Below are 15,123 nucleotides of genomic sequence, written 5' to 3'. Positions count from 1 at the left end.
GAAGAGTATTTTCAATCAGAAGAAGCAAACTCAGTTAAGTCTTCCACTGGTTCAGTACTTTGTAAGTATACAATCAATAACTCTGAATTAACCCTGTGAAGGTACAGAATAAATATTTCAAGAAAACTTGTAATTTGGGTTATTTAGTACTGAATTGGAAAGGTACAGAAGGAAAAATCTAATTCAATCCTGAAATAAGAATTCCAGTGTAGCAGCGATATGTAGATAGGCGCGCCATCTACGATCTGACAATGAAAATTCTATTGTAGCCGTGCAGATTCCTCTTCAATTTTGCTACCCACCTAGTTTAGTTCAATAAACACCTGATAGGTGGCGCCACCCTTCTACATAATACTCACTGTCCGACTCCTCCAGCCTTTAAGTATAGCACTTTTCAGTAGTAGTTTCACTTGGGCCCCGTGCGCGGCCATGGACGGATCTGGAGCGGTGGTAAGTTGTAAGCGGTAAGTCCTCTAAGATGGCTACTCCGTAGCTGTCATAGGGAACGCAGACTTCGACTTCTTGGTCGAATTCACTCTATGGCTTTGACCATAAGAGTGGAATAGTCGACTTCTGCGCTTACGTTGCGCACGTCTTCCTGACAGAAAAATTTTAAAATGAAGAAAATAATTTTCCGCCATGTTTGTTTCGATGCGTCATGTGGTCGGTTTGGTTGGATTACTTTTCGAACGGCCCCCGTATATTCTGAACGAAATTATTTTTTGCTTGCCCCCGTATAAATTTGGAAAAATACTTTTTGGACGACCCCGTATAAATTAAGGTCGAAATACTTTTTTGGTTGCCCCCGTATATTCAGTCCCGATTTCGACCGGCTCCGAGAGAGCGACGGCAGCGCCACATTTTCAGTTCATTTTTACCGAATTTTGCGGCAAAGTGCTGAACTAACGGCTAAATCGCCTACTAATTCTGACCCCATAGGATTTCGCTGGCATTTCATGGGCAGATGCATGGGAATTTTATGAAGGAAATTTTTACTCTGATGATTTTTTTTTTTGCTTTCACTTCAGGTGGAGTATTCCAAATAGGCTCAAATCAAATTATTTCCTCGTTTTTTCCAGAAATTTCCCAGTTCGTCGGAATTCAGTGGGATTTCGTGGGCAGATGTATGGAAATTTTATTAAGGAATTTTTGTTTTTTTTTGACTCTCACTTCACGTGGGTGTTTTCAAGTATGGTGAAATCGAATTTCATAAAGAAAATTTACCCGGATGATATTTCCTTAAACTTTAACTGCATAAATTTCTGAAAATAATTAAAAGAATATATTCAGTTTTCCTCCATAAAATCTAATCCCACTGAAGGATTAAATAATCTGATTTCGCCATTGTTGAAATCTCCCATTATCGGAGTAAAAATATCCTACATAAAATTCCCATACGCATCTGCCCACGAAATCTCACTGAATCCCGAAGAACTGGGAAATTTCTGGAAAAAAACGAGGAAATAATTTGATTTCACCTTATTTGGATACTCCCACTTTCACTTGGAAGCAAAAAAAAAATCATTCGAGTAAAAATTTCCTTCATAAAATTCCCATGCATCTGCCCATGAAATGCCAGCGAAATCCTATGGGGTCAGAATTAGTAGGCGATTTAGCCGTTAGTTCAGCACTTTGCCGCAAAATTCGGTCAAAATGAACTGAAAATGTGGCGCTGCCGTCGCTCTCTCGGAGCCGGTCGAAATCGGGACTGAATATACGGGGGCAACCAAAAAAGTATTTCGACCGTAATTTATACGGGGGTCGTCCAAAAAGTATTTTTCCAAATTTATACGGGGGCAAGCAAAAAATAATTTCGTTCAGAATAAAAGGGGGCCGTTCGAAAAGTAATCCAACCAAACCGACCACATGACGCATCGAAACAAACATGGCGGAAAATTATTTTCTTCATTTTAAAATTTTTCTGTCAGGAAGACGTGCGCAACGTAAGCGCAGAAGTCGACTATTCCACTCTTATGGTCAAAGCCATAGAGTGAATTCGACCAAGAAGTCGAAGTCTGCGTTCCCTATGACAGCTACGGAGTAGCCATCTTAGAGGACTTACCGCTTACAACTTACCACCGCTCCAGATCCGTCCATGGCCGCGCACGGGGCCCAAGTGAAACTACTACTGAAAAGTGCTATACTTAAAGGCTGGAGGAGTCGGACAGTGAGTATTATGTAGACGGGTGGCGCCATCTATTAGGTGTTTATTGAACTAAACTAGGTGGGTAGCCAAACTAAAGAGAAATCTACGTGGCGAAACCGTCGAAATTATGTACAGGGGCAGATGAGAAATATTTTCACCCTTAAACTATACAGGTGGGATCCGAAAAAAGATTTCAACAAATTTCGACATATACCAGATTTTAATTGCAGTGAATTTGTCCAATGGCAATGTTTAAGAAATTATTCATTGATTTGGTACGAACCAATGGTGGAATGCACCGGTTGAATTTGCTCTATGATTTTTTTAGTTATGGTCATTTGAATTTTTTCCTAAATCTGGATCCTATCTACAAATAAACAATTCAAGAAACTACTGATTGTAAAGTTACGAAACTGAGTCTATTGCAAGGTTTGTGGGGGATCACATGGATTGAGAATAAAAATCAATTGGAGATAAAATTACTATCAAAACTGTACAGCTGCTTTACAGAGCTGAAAGATATCTAGATTCAAATAGATAATACAATAAAATTTTAGTATAGTGTATCTCTGGAACTAAGGAACTTAAACCTTATCAAGAATATCAGCTAAAGTTAGAGTTATTTATTTTTAAAATGATAAAATGAGTAATAATTAAACAGATTCAGAGATCGATAGAGAGAGAATAAATAACCTACCTTAACGCACATCTTATCTGGCGGTCCTTTCATTCATAACATATGCAAATTTCATCACAGAAGTTTCGAAAACTCGTCTTTTGTCTTGTATTAAATTTACAGTCAATTTATGACTGGAAAAGGGCTATTTTCATATTATTCAAGAGAGCTAGTTATTAACAATGTTGCCTTTAGGAAGGATCGACTCTTATTTGTAAGGGACAGGGGACAGCCCACAAGTCTGTTCTTTTTACCCAATTAAATATTGGAAAAAATAATCAATCACAAGCCGAATCTTCAGACACTTATTTAAATAAACGACCAGACCGATAGAGTCCCATTTTAATGGGATATATCTGCGTTACGTGGATGGATTAGATGGACGATTTGCATTCCAGCAGGGGATGTTGTCCAGAGGACTCCTGCTGTCAGAGTATAGGAAGGATTTGTATAAAATCAAGAAAATTGTCTGATTTTCAGTCAGAACTATGGAACGTTTTGTTTGGTTCAATTGTGTTTTACTGCTGTTGTATACAATCGATGGAAGTGCCGTGTCTTTGAATGATGTGAGTTTCTCCTTTCGCACTGTACAAATTGTTAGGAGAGGTCTTTCACGTTACTCTTTGGTAATGAAAGATAATTATTCGAAATCATTATTACCAGTTATTTTTGGGTGTGGAATAGGATTATTTATTGAATTGTAGCACCAGTGATAGGAGAATATGTAGTGGCTTAGTCCCAGGAGTGCGCGATTTGTTTTAGTTTCATTTGTTTGATGTAAATAATCCTTTTTTTCAAATGACTGAAATAGAAAGGTGTTTCAAGTTAATTATTCGTTACCTTACTTATCTTAGCAAATCAATGCACATAAAAGGTGGACTATTTTATCATGAAAGCTTTTATATGAAAATGTATAAAGACCTGTTTTTATACAATGTTTACAGCAATATGTCGTGTAAGTAAGGGAATTCATGATTTTTTCAGTATGAGCTAGTAGAATTCCATAAACCATATCACAAAAGGTACTATCCTTCATTCTATTCATGGGAGGGTGCTAACATCAAGGACAAGGCAGAGCCTATCGAAGATGAATACGTGAAATATTCAGATCTCGACAGGAAGTCGTTCTCATCATGGCTGTTAAGAATGAATGGTGAGGAAAAGTAAAGCGAAAATCGCTGAAATATCGAAAGTAATGTATATCTGCCTTTATTTCAGATTTTAATAACTATAGTGAACCTTTTTGGCTCTGATATGCGAAAAAAATTGGTCAAACACCAAACAGTCAATGTCATAAGCTAGCTTAGGTGTTTGAACGTCCATCCAAAAAGTAATACATATCTGTAGGAAATTGGAAAATTACATAATGAAATTAACATTTTCTGTTACTGTAATTGTTTCGCTTTTTTTTCCAAAATGTGTTCTTCTCGGTCTACCCACGGTTGTTATAGATGAGATTCAACATATGAGTATTTTACAGATGCTGGTAGAATATTTCCTAATAGAATCAATAGAGAATCAAATGAAAATGAACTGTCTTTTACTAATGAACGATGGCTGGACATAGATTTGGCTTCAAGATCGCCCCCTTTTGCACCAAGATTAGGGCGCAGAAATGTGTCTCCTTTCATTCCACGCTTGGGCAGAGACGACAAACTAAAATTCATCTAACACACATATTATTATTTTCTGAATTGTGAATTCTTCATTAGAAAAAATAAAATAATTTATGTTTTCCGCGCTGTTGAATATACCTCATATCAATATATCATCCATTATATCATCATCTGTTGAAATTCCGCAGGTACAAAAATTCCATCACTGAATCGATTTGTAGATAATAAATGAAATGTAAAATAAACATGGACTGAATCTTGGAATTAAATGAATCGTTAAAGAAATAATTGTTTCATTCAACAATCTATTTAAGGCCAATTTTGGAACTTGACTTCAAATATCTTTACAAATATATAGGTTTTAAAATTAAGTGCGTATGAGGTTTCTCCATCCATACATAAATTAGGTCTTAGCTTGTAGTAGACATACCAATGGACAGACCAAAGAGTCAGAGATGTTACTCTTTGGTTAGACCATACAGTATCTAAAAAGTATGATTATCAATTTCTATGCTTCACTCCTCGTCCATAGAAAATTCATCAATCCTTGATATGTTCAATATTTTGATTTTCCCGCTAATAAACAAGTCATTTCATTTCATTGTTGTTAATTCTTTCAATTGGAAGCACACTGAAACAGTAACTCAGTATCCCTTTAATTCAATCAGTCTTGAGTCTAGTAATATATATCTCCTGTGTTATTATATAGTTTGCGTGTAATCATCGTTTAGATCGAATTTTGTGTAGTGCGTCATAAATAAATCTAATCATGTCCAGTTTCAAAGAGAATTGTGAAAAATATTTTGGCACCACGAATTTTTATGAAATATTGGAGGTACCTAAAGATGCCTCACAAAAAGATAGTGAGTATTGAGTTTCTTCCCAAAAACATTTTCATTTAGTGGTAACCCCTTTTTTCAGTTAAGAAAGCTTATCACAAACTGTCCCTGGTGGTTCATCCTGACCGTGTAGACTCACCCCAAAAGCTGGTTGCTACTGAGAAATTTAAAGTTCTTGGAAAAATCCACTCAATTCTTCAAGATGAAAGCAAACGTAAAATTTATGATGATTGTGGTGAATTTGACGATGAGGGAGACACCGACTTCAACTGGATGGAATATTGGAGGAGTCTCTTCAAAAAAATAAGTCTCAAAGATATACAGAACTTCGAAAATGAATATAAAGGTTCAGAAACTGAAGTGAGAGATATCAAGAAAGCATATGAGTCCTGTAAAGGTAACATGACTAAAATGATGGAATATATCCCATTTTCTAACCCCGAGAGTGAGCCCAGAATAATTGAAGTAGTGAGAGGTTTGGTGGATAAGGGGGAGGTTGAAGAATATGACGTGTTTTTCAATGAACCTGCTAAGAAACGAAGGCTGAGGCATAAGAAGTACCAAAAGGAAAAAGAGGAAGTTGAGAAAGAATCAAGTGAGTTGCATTATTATTCATTTGGTTTCAAAACTTGAATTTCCAACTTGAGCTTCTGCCTTAATTATGAATGATATGCTCAATGCATCGAAGGCATTTTTTAATTGAAAAATTTCATTTGAAATCACTTGAAAGTTTGTTGTCTTTCTGTATCTTTTTATTTGGTGCTAAGGGAAAAAATGTCCTGTTAAGGATTGTTGTTACACATGGAGTGAGAAATGAAATAAGTCGAAAAGTTGGTAACAGTCCTCAAATCTCAGACAACATGCTTCTTGTAGGTGAAAACAAAGCAAGACGAGAACAGTTTTCAAATTTAGAAAAAGATTATATTGGGTCAGAGAGTGAATATGCAGATATTAAAAATGCATATGAGTCTTGGAAGGGAAATATGACTAAAATGATGGATTCTATTCCTTTTGCTAAAATTGAAAATGAACCAAGAATTATTTCGGTAGTTCGAGGTATGGTCGAAAGAAAGGAGGTGCCAAAGTATGATATTTTTTTCAATGAACCTCTTAAGGAAAGAAAAAAAAGGCATCAAAAGTTCCAAAAGGAGAGAGAGGGAGTAGAAAGAAACTCCAGTGAGTAATTTTGCCTGCCAACAATTGTAGTGCAGTGACTCATCTCCTTAATATTCTCAGAGTTTGATTCTTTTGATTGTTGGCTTCTTTTTGGTTCAGGAATTTATGGAGCTAGATTTTTGAGGCTTATAGCTATGCCAGAATATGGTTAGATACCTAAGGCAAACCCTTTTTTTTGACTGGCGTGTCAGTTTTAATTCTAAATTTACATGTTTGAACTCATATTGTACAAAAGGCCAGATTGTAGTTTGTCATACAGTTATTCCCTGTATCTGCACTTCTTCCTTTAAACTATCTTGGTGGTTCATAAATATACTAATTGTCGTTTTTTTTTTTTAGTGGAAGATCTGGAAACAGTTGCCAATGAAATCCAGCAGAGAGCATCATCGAGCTTTATGAATATGATAACATCTCTCGAATCTAAATATGGAAACAACAAACGGAAATCTATAACTACAGGCAAAAATGCTTCCAAAAAAAGGAAGATATCAAAGAAATAAAATTTCTTTGATAATGGCTGTATTATTAATTTAAGTCAGTGTTTTGAAATTGTAATACTTTGTTTTGATATTCCCCAATAAAGAATATAATGCTTGTTGTATATTCTTGTTTTTATTGGAATTATATTTTCAATGGGAAGATTTTGGTGTGGGATATATCAGGCAAAAGTTGTTTTTTGTATAAAAAAATTTGGGCAGAAGAAATTTTAATCAAAATAATAACTGAAAATGATGGATGGTGGATGGTAACGTCAGGGCAGTTCATTATTAGTGGGTTTGCCCAAATTTGTTCCAAATATTGCCAGTTTATTATATTTTGTGTGACTCAGTTGAGATCACATGAAATCAGTCTAAGATACAATGATGAAATCAACAAATTCTTAGTCATTTGCCAGATTGAAGGCAATATTACAAATTTTTCCAAAAAATTTAGATCGCATTCCCTTATCTATGAAGCAAATTATTTCTCTTCAAATCGCGTTTGATGCTTCGTGCGTATTTGATTTTCGTTCTGTGACTTAATTGTTGTGACAGTTTACTATCGTAATGTGTTGGCGTTTGTGTTACCTAAATATTTATCAGAGTGAGTAACTATGAATAATGTCCTTGAAACTTTTCAATTGTTTCCAACCTATCGATTCGTTGTTTTTCCAGGAAAATACACCATGCCTAATCTATTTTTCTTAGTCAAAATGTAACATTAAAATTTTAATAGTCTATTGAGTTATAATTGTAATCCAGAACTAGGCGTTCATTATTTGAACTAAATTGAATTGAATTCGTTCATTAACTTCAGTAATCTGATTACCTCACTACGTAATGGGGTGAAATGAAATTAAAAAAAACATTTCAATCTTTTTCAATTACTCCCTTTTCAACTTTTCTGCAAGGATCTACCGAGAATATCTTATGTCATATTTAACGGTTTTATTTTAATGTTTGGTAAAGAATTAATAGTCCATAATTTTTGGGGCGTTTATTTCCAACAAATGCACTTCATAGGAATGTGTGTTTTAAATCTATAATTGACAATTAACTCAATCACGAATTGACGACACATTTTTGATTTCATAGAACATAATCTGAAAAAAATATGTCCTCAAAATTTAAACGTTTTTTTTCTTCGTCGCAAAGTTCTACATGGGTGAAATGAAATCATAAGAATAAGTTGTGTGCTTTTCCAGTCATTGATTCTCTTTAACATTCACATAAATACAGATTTTTCGAATTCCTATCTATATATGATCACATAAAGAGCAATAAGATGCAGTTAAACTACCACAACGAAAAATGAGGCGAAATGCTGTAGGAATTTGTTGAAAGGAGCTGAGGTTCTGGTTATGCTAATAATGAAAACATTTATGAAGCATTACACTTCAGACCAGTGCATGGCTTAGTTGGGGTTCGCTTCTTTCAAACTCCAATTCCTTCCTTCCGAGGTAGTTATATTCGAAGACTCCAATCGAGAAGAAAAAACTGAAGACATGGGATTTTCGCTGTTTACATAACAAATACATCGTGTCCAGGCTTTCTAATCTCACCAAATGAGCTTATTTTTCCTATAAAGGTGCTATTGTGACCATTCATTAAGGACGATGTAGATTCGTATCAATGATTCATCTAAAAACTTCCCTGTATCCAAAAAATATAGAACACAGTCTTCCAAAAAGATACAGCAGGTATAAAAGGCCTATTAAGTTTGGTTCTACACGCACTGATAGATCACCAATTGGTGCAGGTGAGGATGGGTATCTTGCGCGTATTACTTGTGATTTCCACTTAACTTTGAATTGTGGTAATGTCCTACTGATTGAAAATAACCTGGAAAAATATACGGTTAGGCTATAGTTCACTCTGGAACCCAAATTGCTTCGAAATGATATTGTTGAGATGGACTTTACTGGCATGAAATTGATATTCACCTAACAACAACAGTATTTAACTTCCATGGTAATACAAAAAGCTTGCTGTTATCTCTTGAGCAAAAAGTGTATAATGTGCTTCCTAAATATTTCTTCAGGGCATCTGGGTCATAGTCGTGAACAGTTATATTCCAGGCAGTACAAGGACCTGAAACAGCATTTGAACATTGAATATATATGTAAATGAATCCTTGTCAAAAATAGTATGGGGTTTTCATATAAATTTTTGTTTTTTGAATAGACCTGCTTATATATAAATCCATGAAGATGGCAATAACTGAAAAGCAATTTTTAATTTCATTCAGAGAAACCAGGAATCAAATTGAGCAGACATTATTCTATAGGAGCCAGAAGGGGTTACAAAAATTTCGTGGTGTTTTCATATAAAATTTGTTCCGCAAGAAACTCCTTTCCTTATTCATATTTATACCATTGAAAAACTAATTTTTGATAGCTTGATTCGTTATGAACAAGGTCTCTTATTTTGTAATTTACTGCTTGAAGAAAAGGTTTTTGAGAAAAAATATTCAAAAAACTGCTTTTCAGGTTCCATCTTCAAGGGTCTGCTTAGTCCCACACTATTTTTTGACCAGAAATCGCCCCTCAAAGTTTTCCGCTTCTTTACATTCACAACCTAGCTGTATTTACTGAGTGGCACCCATTAGTAGTCTGAATATTACATCAATTTCTTAGAGTACATGTTTCTCAATCTTCGATACTGTGTGGGAAAACACAAACAGTCCACTGAAGACTGTTATCGTTAAAAAAAAAGCAACAAGATTGAAATATTCAAACTGATATTATTTTGATGTCATATAGTGTAGGTACAACTTTCAGTTCGTGGTTGTTGAAGGGCCTTACGGTTTTGTGTTGAAGAAATGTCTAATTCAAGCTGACGTTCTACATTGGAATGCAAAATCCAGGTGCAGCTTTGGTAATTGAAACTGTTCAAATTCTCAGCTGGGTTCTGGTGGTTCATCACGATTTCTCCTAAAAAAAAAAAAGTCCATATACGATGAATTTGAGGTAGCAGAACCTCAATCAATCACCTGAGTGAACAGTGTATACGTGTTCCCCACAAATTCCATCAGTGTTAAACGAGTAGGAAGCAGAAAATGTCAAACCCTTGTTATTCCAATTATATCTCGCTATCGAATACAAGATGGTCAAAGGGCCCCAAGTCCTCACACTCACGGGCAACCATTCTACTAGTGAAGGGCCGCAAAGGCAGGCGATGTTGAATTCGTTCTCACCGAGAAGCACAAGATAATCTACATTCCTCATGGCAGTCTTCCAAACGCACCTACAACCATGATCTCCGCACTGGGTAGTGCAGCTGTGTTCTTTTGGCGTATTCTCGACCATCTGAACTTTAATGGTGATGCTTTGATTAGCAGACGGCACGAATTGTTGTCGACATGTCTGAAATTTAGGGTTTGAGTAGAGGGATGATGGGAATAGGCGTTTTATAAGCCTACCAAAGGTCCATCCAGGGTCTTGAATAATGACTGACTCCCAGGGTTGTCGATCATACCAGCTAGTGGACTGGTGGCTCCATTATACCTCACATCACAAAGGGTCTTGGGTATCATGGTACCACTCAGTTGTTCTGCAAGAAGATAGTGATTATCATGAGGTTCATAAAAGTATTGAGTTATAATGAAGAATTGCTTTTGTCCCTGAAATTCATTGAAATAAGGGAATCCTGACCCCGAGTTTGTGAGTGTACTATTTTTTTTTCTCACCATCGTGAAAATAGTAGGCACCGGAAAGGAACTCGGCTTCGCTGGTGCTGGCTGAGTTCGAGTTTCTACGGAAGGTTAAGATGATAGAATTTCCTGTTGATAGATAAGTTTTCTGTGCCGTTGTTTCGTCACTGTGCTCTCTTATCTGCTTTGTTGTCGGGCTGCATATTCTCTCTATCATGTTTCGTTTGTCCTCGACATTGCTATCAATGACTTCTATCACTGATCTGCAGGATGGGGACCTGCGAGAAGAGTTTCAGACGTTTATTCCGTTAATTTCATTCGTGGAATCCGAAAGCTTATTAATGACGCCATTAAAATAATTGATGTTTCAATTGAAGTGAAGAACCAAAGGCTCAATAAAAATAGTTTGCTCTGACCTAATTGCAATATTTTCAAATTTGTATTTTCCTGAAGGTCAAAATCAATTTCAATTCAACATTTCGCCTACATGTTTATTTATTTTACTCATTAACAAACTTTTCATCATGGATAATAATAATTTTTGTATTATCCTCAATTCTAAAGTGCACACTCATTTCATACATATGCGAAAAGGGTTTTACTTCTTCCCGAGTGCCAATTTCTGCACAGAAGCTCATCTACAGCGTTAATTTGCGAGTTTATCATCTATTAAATATGAACTTTATTCAGCTGAACTGTATGTTTTCCATCCAAGCATATTTATTTAACCTGAGTGCAAATTTTCGCCTAATAGCGACTCTAAAATGCAAATTAATTGAACCCAAAGGCGAATACCAATGCAGATTTCAACGCTCTTGCAATTTGTCTGTTTTTTCTCAAATTTTTTTCCAGGTGAGCATTCATTACGACAAATTTCAATTTGGTTTTGCGCCGTAGTGCAAATTTTTCCATCTAGCGCAAATTTTCTGCACAGAATCATATCTATAGCGTCAATTTGCGAATTTATTATCAATTAAATATGAACTTTGTTCAGCTTAACTTCGAATTTTTCATCCACGAGCATATTAATTTAACCTGAGTGCAAATTTTTGCCTAATAGCAACATGTCGACTCCAAAATGCAAATTAATCCAACCCAGAGGTGAATATAACAATGCAGATTTTAACGCTTTTGCAATTTGTGTGTTTTTCCTCAAAACTTTTTCCAGGTGTGCATTCATTGCTACAAATTTCGATTTGATTTTCCGCCCAAGTGCAAATTTTTCGCCCTAGTGCAAATTTTCGGCACAGAAGCATATCTATAGCGTCAATTTGCTAATTCATTATCAATTAAGTATGAAATTTATTCAGCTGAACTCTAAATTTTCCATCTACAAGCATATTACTTTAACCTGAGTGCAAATTTTGGCCTAGTAGCAACATGTCGACTCCAAAATGCAAATTAATCCAACCCAGAGGTGAATATACTAATGCAGATTTTAACGCTTTTGCAATTTGTGTGTTTTTCCTCAAAACTTTTTCCAGGTGTGCATTCATTGCGACAAATTTCGATTTGATTTTCCGCCCAAGTGCAAATTTTTCGCCCTGGTGCAAATTTTCGGTACAGAAGCACATCTATAGCGTCAATTCGCGAATTCATTATCAATTAAATATGAAATTTATTCAGCTGAACTGAAAATTTTTCATCCACGAGCTTATTCATTCAACCTGAGTGCAAATTTTCGCCTAACAGCAAAATCGTGACTCTAAAATGGAAATTAATTCAACCAAAAGGCGAATACCAATGCAAATTTCAACGCTCTTGCAATTTGTCTGTTTTTTCTCTAAATTTTTTCCAGGTGTGCATTCATTACGACAAATTTCAATTTGGCTTTCCACCGTAGTGCAAATTTTTCGACCTAGCGCAAATTTTCTGCACAGAATCATATATATTGCGTCAATTTGCGAAAATATTATCAATAAAATATGAACTTTATTCAGCTGAACTCTAAATTTTTCATTAACAAGCATATTAATTTAACCTGAGTGCAAATTTTTGCCTAATAGCAACATGTCGACTCCAAAATGCAAATTTGGAATGCGGATTTTAACGCTTTTGCAATTTGTGTGTTTTTCCTCAAAACTTTTTCCAGGTGTGCATTCATTGCGACAAATTTCTATTTGATTATCCGCCCAAGTGCAAATTTTTCGCCCTAGTGCAAATTTTCTGCACAGAATCATATCTATAGCGTCAATTTGCGAATTCATTATCAATTAAATATGAAATTTATTCAGCTGAACTCTAAATTTTTCATCAACGAGCTTATTCATTCAACCTGAGTGCAAATTTTCGCCTAATAGCAAAATCGCGACTCTAAAATGGAAACTGATTCAACCAAAAGGCGAATACCAATGCAGATGTTTACGCTATTGTAATTTGTTTGTTTTTTCTCAAAATTTTTTCCAGGTGCGCATTCATTACGACAAATTTCAATTTGATTTTCCGCCCTGGTGCAAATTTTCGCGGTTCCACAAAATGTACTTCAAAGCACGCATTCATCACGTTAATGCTCAACTATTTATTATTTATTCAACCAAATACGTGGTAATTTTTCGCTCAGAATCTTAAGATGTTCCACTCAAATGCAAATTTTCTGTTCTAGTGCAAATTTCACCCTGAAAAAGCATACTGTTACTTCTCGACATTTATGACGCCTATTCTGTGCAAATTTTTGCCTACGTGAAAATCCATTCCACTCCACTAAAAATTCAGCGGTTTTACCGAATTCTGTTCCAAATTGCCAATCATACTTGTCCGGAGCATAAATGCCATTCTTCCGGAGTGCAAAATAATTCATGCTCATCCGCATGCACGTTCGAAGTGCAAATTAATTTATGTTCGTATGAAAATTTGATTATTTTCAAGTGGTTCCTGTGTAAACCATATTGTCAATCTTATTTTGAATTACAGTTTTCAATATCGCGGCTAAACGGGTGTGTGAAAGTAATCGATTTATCGAATATACTTTTATGACATCGTATGTTTTTAAGATCCAGGTCAGTCTGGAATGAAAACTCACCTCAATCGATAATTGAACAACGAGATGTGGACCACATCGCTGGTACGTCCGAAGAATACCAAACGACATATTGGATACCACTCATTTTCCCTGCTATCAAAGTATCCATAACGGCTGTTATTGCCGGAAATAAAGATGTCGCATCCAGAGGCAGTGGCAGTAGTCGGCGTCGATCTGGTTGTGACCACTATGAAAAATAAATTTTTGAGGGGGTGTAATAAGATAGAACAACTTCACGAACGGGTTTTTCATATCGAGTTTATAGTTCGCCTCAGCGGTCCTCAATTTTTCATGACTTCGTTCTGAAGTCCGACGTGCCCTTTCTTGAAACTCCATCGATTCGTGTCTGAGAATTTTTTTTTTAAACTTTGAATAAGGCGTCTTCGTTGAACCGTAGATAGCTGAGCTCAGTTTGGAACAATTCGAAATGGGGGCACAATTCACTCAATAATGGATGTTAATGAACTTCGTGTCCTAACTTTAGGACACGAACCTGTGATTTTTCTGTCTGGTCTTAGGCAGAAGCAGCTGATATTGAGAGTCAGTTAGTTAAAGATACATTTCAGTCTTCCACAGCGTTTTGAAATTCAAATCGATAAAACAAGTATTGAATGGAAGTTTTTTCCATACTGTTGTCTATTGATTTTTCTAACTAGAGTTCGAGTTATACACTGCTCAAAAATTGAAGTGGATAATTTGTAAAACATGTTACGAGGATGTATTGATATCTAGTTAGCCTAGACCAGTTCCATGCATAAAAAAAATATTGCATTACCATAGCAACGAAAAATAACTCATTAGAAGTATCAGTGTGAAGTTTGAGGTCAAAAAAGTAAACCAGAGTTACGCAATGAATTTAAAGAAAGAAGATGTCCACCGAAATTGTGAAAATCGAAAAATTGGAGTATCGAGCCATCATCAAGTACCTGTATTCATAAGGGTTAAGAGGTAAGCAGATTTACGAAAAAATGCATAATACCCTTGGTGATCAATGTCCTTCGTATGCGACCGTGAAAAATTGGACTGCAAGCTCCAAATGAGGTAATTTTTTCATTGAAGATGATGACTGATCGGGAAGGCCAGTTTCTGTGCCAGTCCCCGAAAATATCGATGCAGTTCATGACATGATTTTGTCAGAGGGTCTAATTAGACTAAAACGGATATCTGAGGCACTGAATATTTCATACGAACGCGTTCATCATATAGTTCAAGTCAATATGGACATGAGAAAATTTGCTGCAAAATGAATCCCCAAATGTTTTAATGTTGACCAAAAGCGTGCAAGGGTAGAAGCATCGCGTTCGATCTGTGCTCGATTTGAAAATGATGTGGACTTCTTGAACCGAATTGTTACTATGGATGAGACTTGGGTACATTTCTTCGATTCAGAAACAAAGCCAACAATCGATGGAATGGAGACACTCTGGTTCTCCAAGACCTAAAAAGTTTCGTGTCCAAAAATCTGCTGGAAAAGTTCTTGCTTCAGTTTTTTGGGATTACCATGAAGTAATCATGATTGA

At 35.7% G+C, this 15,123-nt stretch overlaps 3 protein-coding genes across 4 annotated transcripts in view; 2 read left to right on the top strand and 1 right to left on the bottom strand.

Annotated features, from left to right (window-relative positions):
• The first annotated feature begins 2,933 nt into the window (after window positions 1-2,933).
• On the top strand, window positions 2,934-4,617 carry LOC123322024. Its single transcript, XM_044909848.1, has 3 exons — window positions 2,934-3,388; window positions 3,807-3,975; window positions 4,303-4,617. The coding sequence occupies exons 1-3, from the start codon at window positions 3,311-3,313 to the stop codon at window positions 4,491-4,493; spliced, it is 438 nt and encodes a 145-aa protein (XP_044765783.1). The 5' UTR covers window positions 2,934-3,310; the 3' UTR covers window positions 4,494-4,617.
• Window positions 4,618-4,960: 343 nt separating this feature from the next.
• On the top strand, window positions 4,961-7,054 carry LOC123321487 (J domain-containing protein CG6693-like). Of its 2 annotated transcripts, XM_044909123.1 has the most exons (4): window positions 4,961-5,301; window positions 5,360-5,872; window positions 6,151-6,453; window positions 6,793-7,054. In XM_044909123.1, exons 1-4 carry the CDS (start codon window positions 5,208-5,210, stop codon window positions 6,951-6,953), a joined length of 1,071 nt encoding a protein of 356 aa, XP_044765058.1. In that variant the 5' UTR covers window positions 4,961-5,207; the 3' UTR covers window positions 6,954-7,054. The 2 variants fall into 2 exon arrangements, with proteins under 2 accessions (XP_044765058.1, XP_044765059.1); XM_044909124.1 differs by lacking the exon at window positions 6,151-6,453 and having other exon boundaries at window positions 4,968-5,301.
• An 860-nt stretch (window positions 7,055-7,914) lies between these two features.
• The window catches only part of LOC123322019, a 36,326-nt gene continuing 29,117 nt past the window's right edge, over window positions 7,915-15,123 (bottom strand). Inside the window, exons 10-16 of the mRNA XM_044909838.1 lie at window positions 13,604-13,790; window positions 10,621-10,862; window positions 10,354-10,484; window positions 9,925-10,297; window positions 9,737-9,865; window positions 8,876-9,023; window positions 7,915-8,774 (exon numbers count right to left, since the gene is read on the bottom strand). Coding sequence (XP_044765773.1) covers window positions 8,570-8,774; window positions 8,876-9,023; window positions 9,737-9,865; window positions 9,925-10,297; window positions 10,354-10,484; window positions 10,621-10,862; window positions 13,604-13,790 — 1,415 coding nt within the window. The 3' untranslated portion in view covers window positions 7,915-8,569. The remainder of the gene's footprint in view (window positions 8,775-8,875; window positions 9,024-9,736; window positions 9,866-9,924; window positions 10,298-10,353; window positions 10,485-10,620; window positions 10,863-13,603; window positions 13,791-15,123) is intronic.

This window comes from Coccinella septempunctata, chromosome X, assembly GCF_907165205.1.
Source record: "Coccinella septempunctata chromosome X, icCocSept1.1, whole genome shotgun sequence".
In the NCBI taxonomy this organism is placed as follows: domain Eukaryota; kingdom Metazoa; phylum Arthropoda; class Insecta; order Coleoptera; family Coccinellidae; genus Coccinella; species Coccinella septempunctata.
The sequence above is the reverse complement of the archived record's forward strand: the minus strand, read 5'-3'. Positions and strand labels throughout refer to the sequence as shown.

What these genes read in the sequence shown, in the direction of transcription:
- LOC123322024 (XM_044909848.1), top strand. Translation starts at nt 3,311, where the DNA reads ATGGAACGTTTTGTTTGGTTCAATTGTGTTTTACTGCTGTTGTATACA. An exon ending in GTGCCGTGTCTTTGAATGAT is followed by an intron (nt 3,389 to 3,806) that starts GTGAGTTTCTCC and finishes TGATTTTTTCAG; the next exon opens with TATGAGCTAGTAGAATTCCA. An exon ending in ATGGCTGTTAAGAATGAATG is followed by an intron (nt 3,976 to 4,302) that starts GTGAGGAAAAGT and finishes AGTATTTTACAG; the next exon opens with ATGCTGGTAGAATATTTCCT.
- LOC123321487 (XM_044909123.1), top strand. Translation starts at nt 5,208, where the DNA reads ATGTCCAGTTTCAAAGAGAATTGTGAAAAATATTTTGGCACCACGAAT. An exon ending in AGATGCCTCACAAAAAGATA is followed by an intron (nt 5,302 to 5,359) that starts GTGAGTATTGAG and finishes CCCTTTTTTCAG; the next exon opens with TTAAGAAAGCTTATCACAAA. An exon ending in GGGAGTAGAAAGAAACTCCA is followed by an intron (nt 6,454 to 6,792) that starts GTGAGTAATTTT and finishes TTTTTTTTTTAG; the next exon opens with TGGAAGATCTGGAAACAGTT.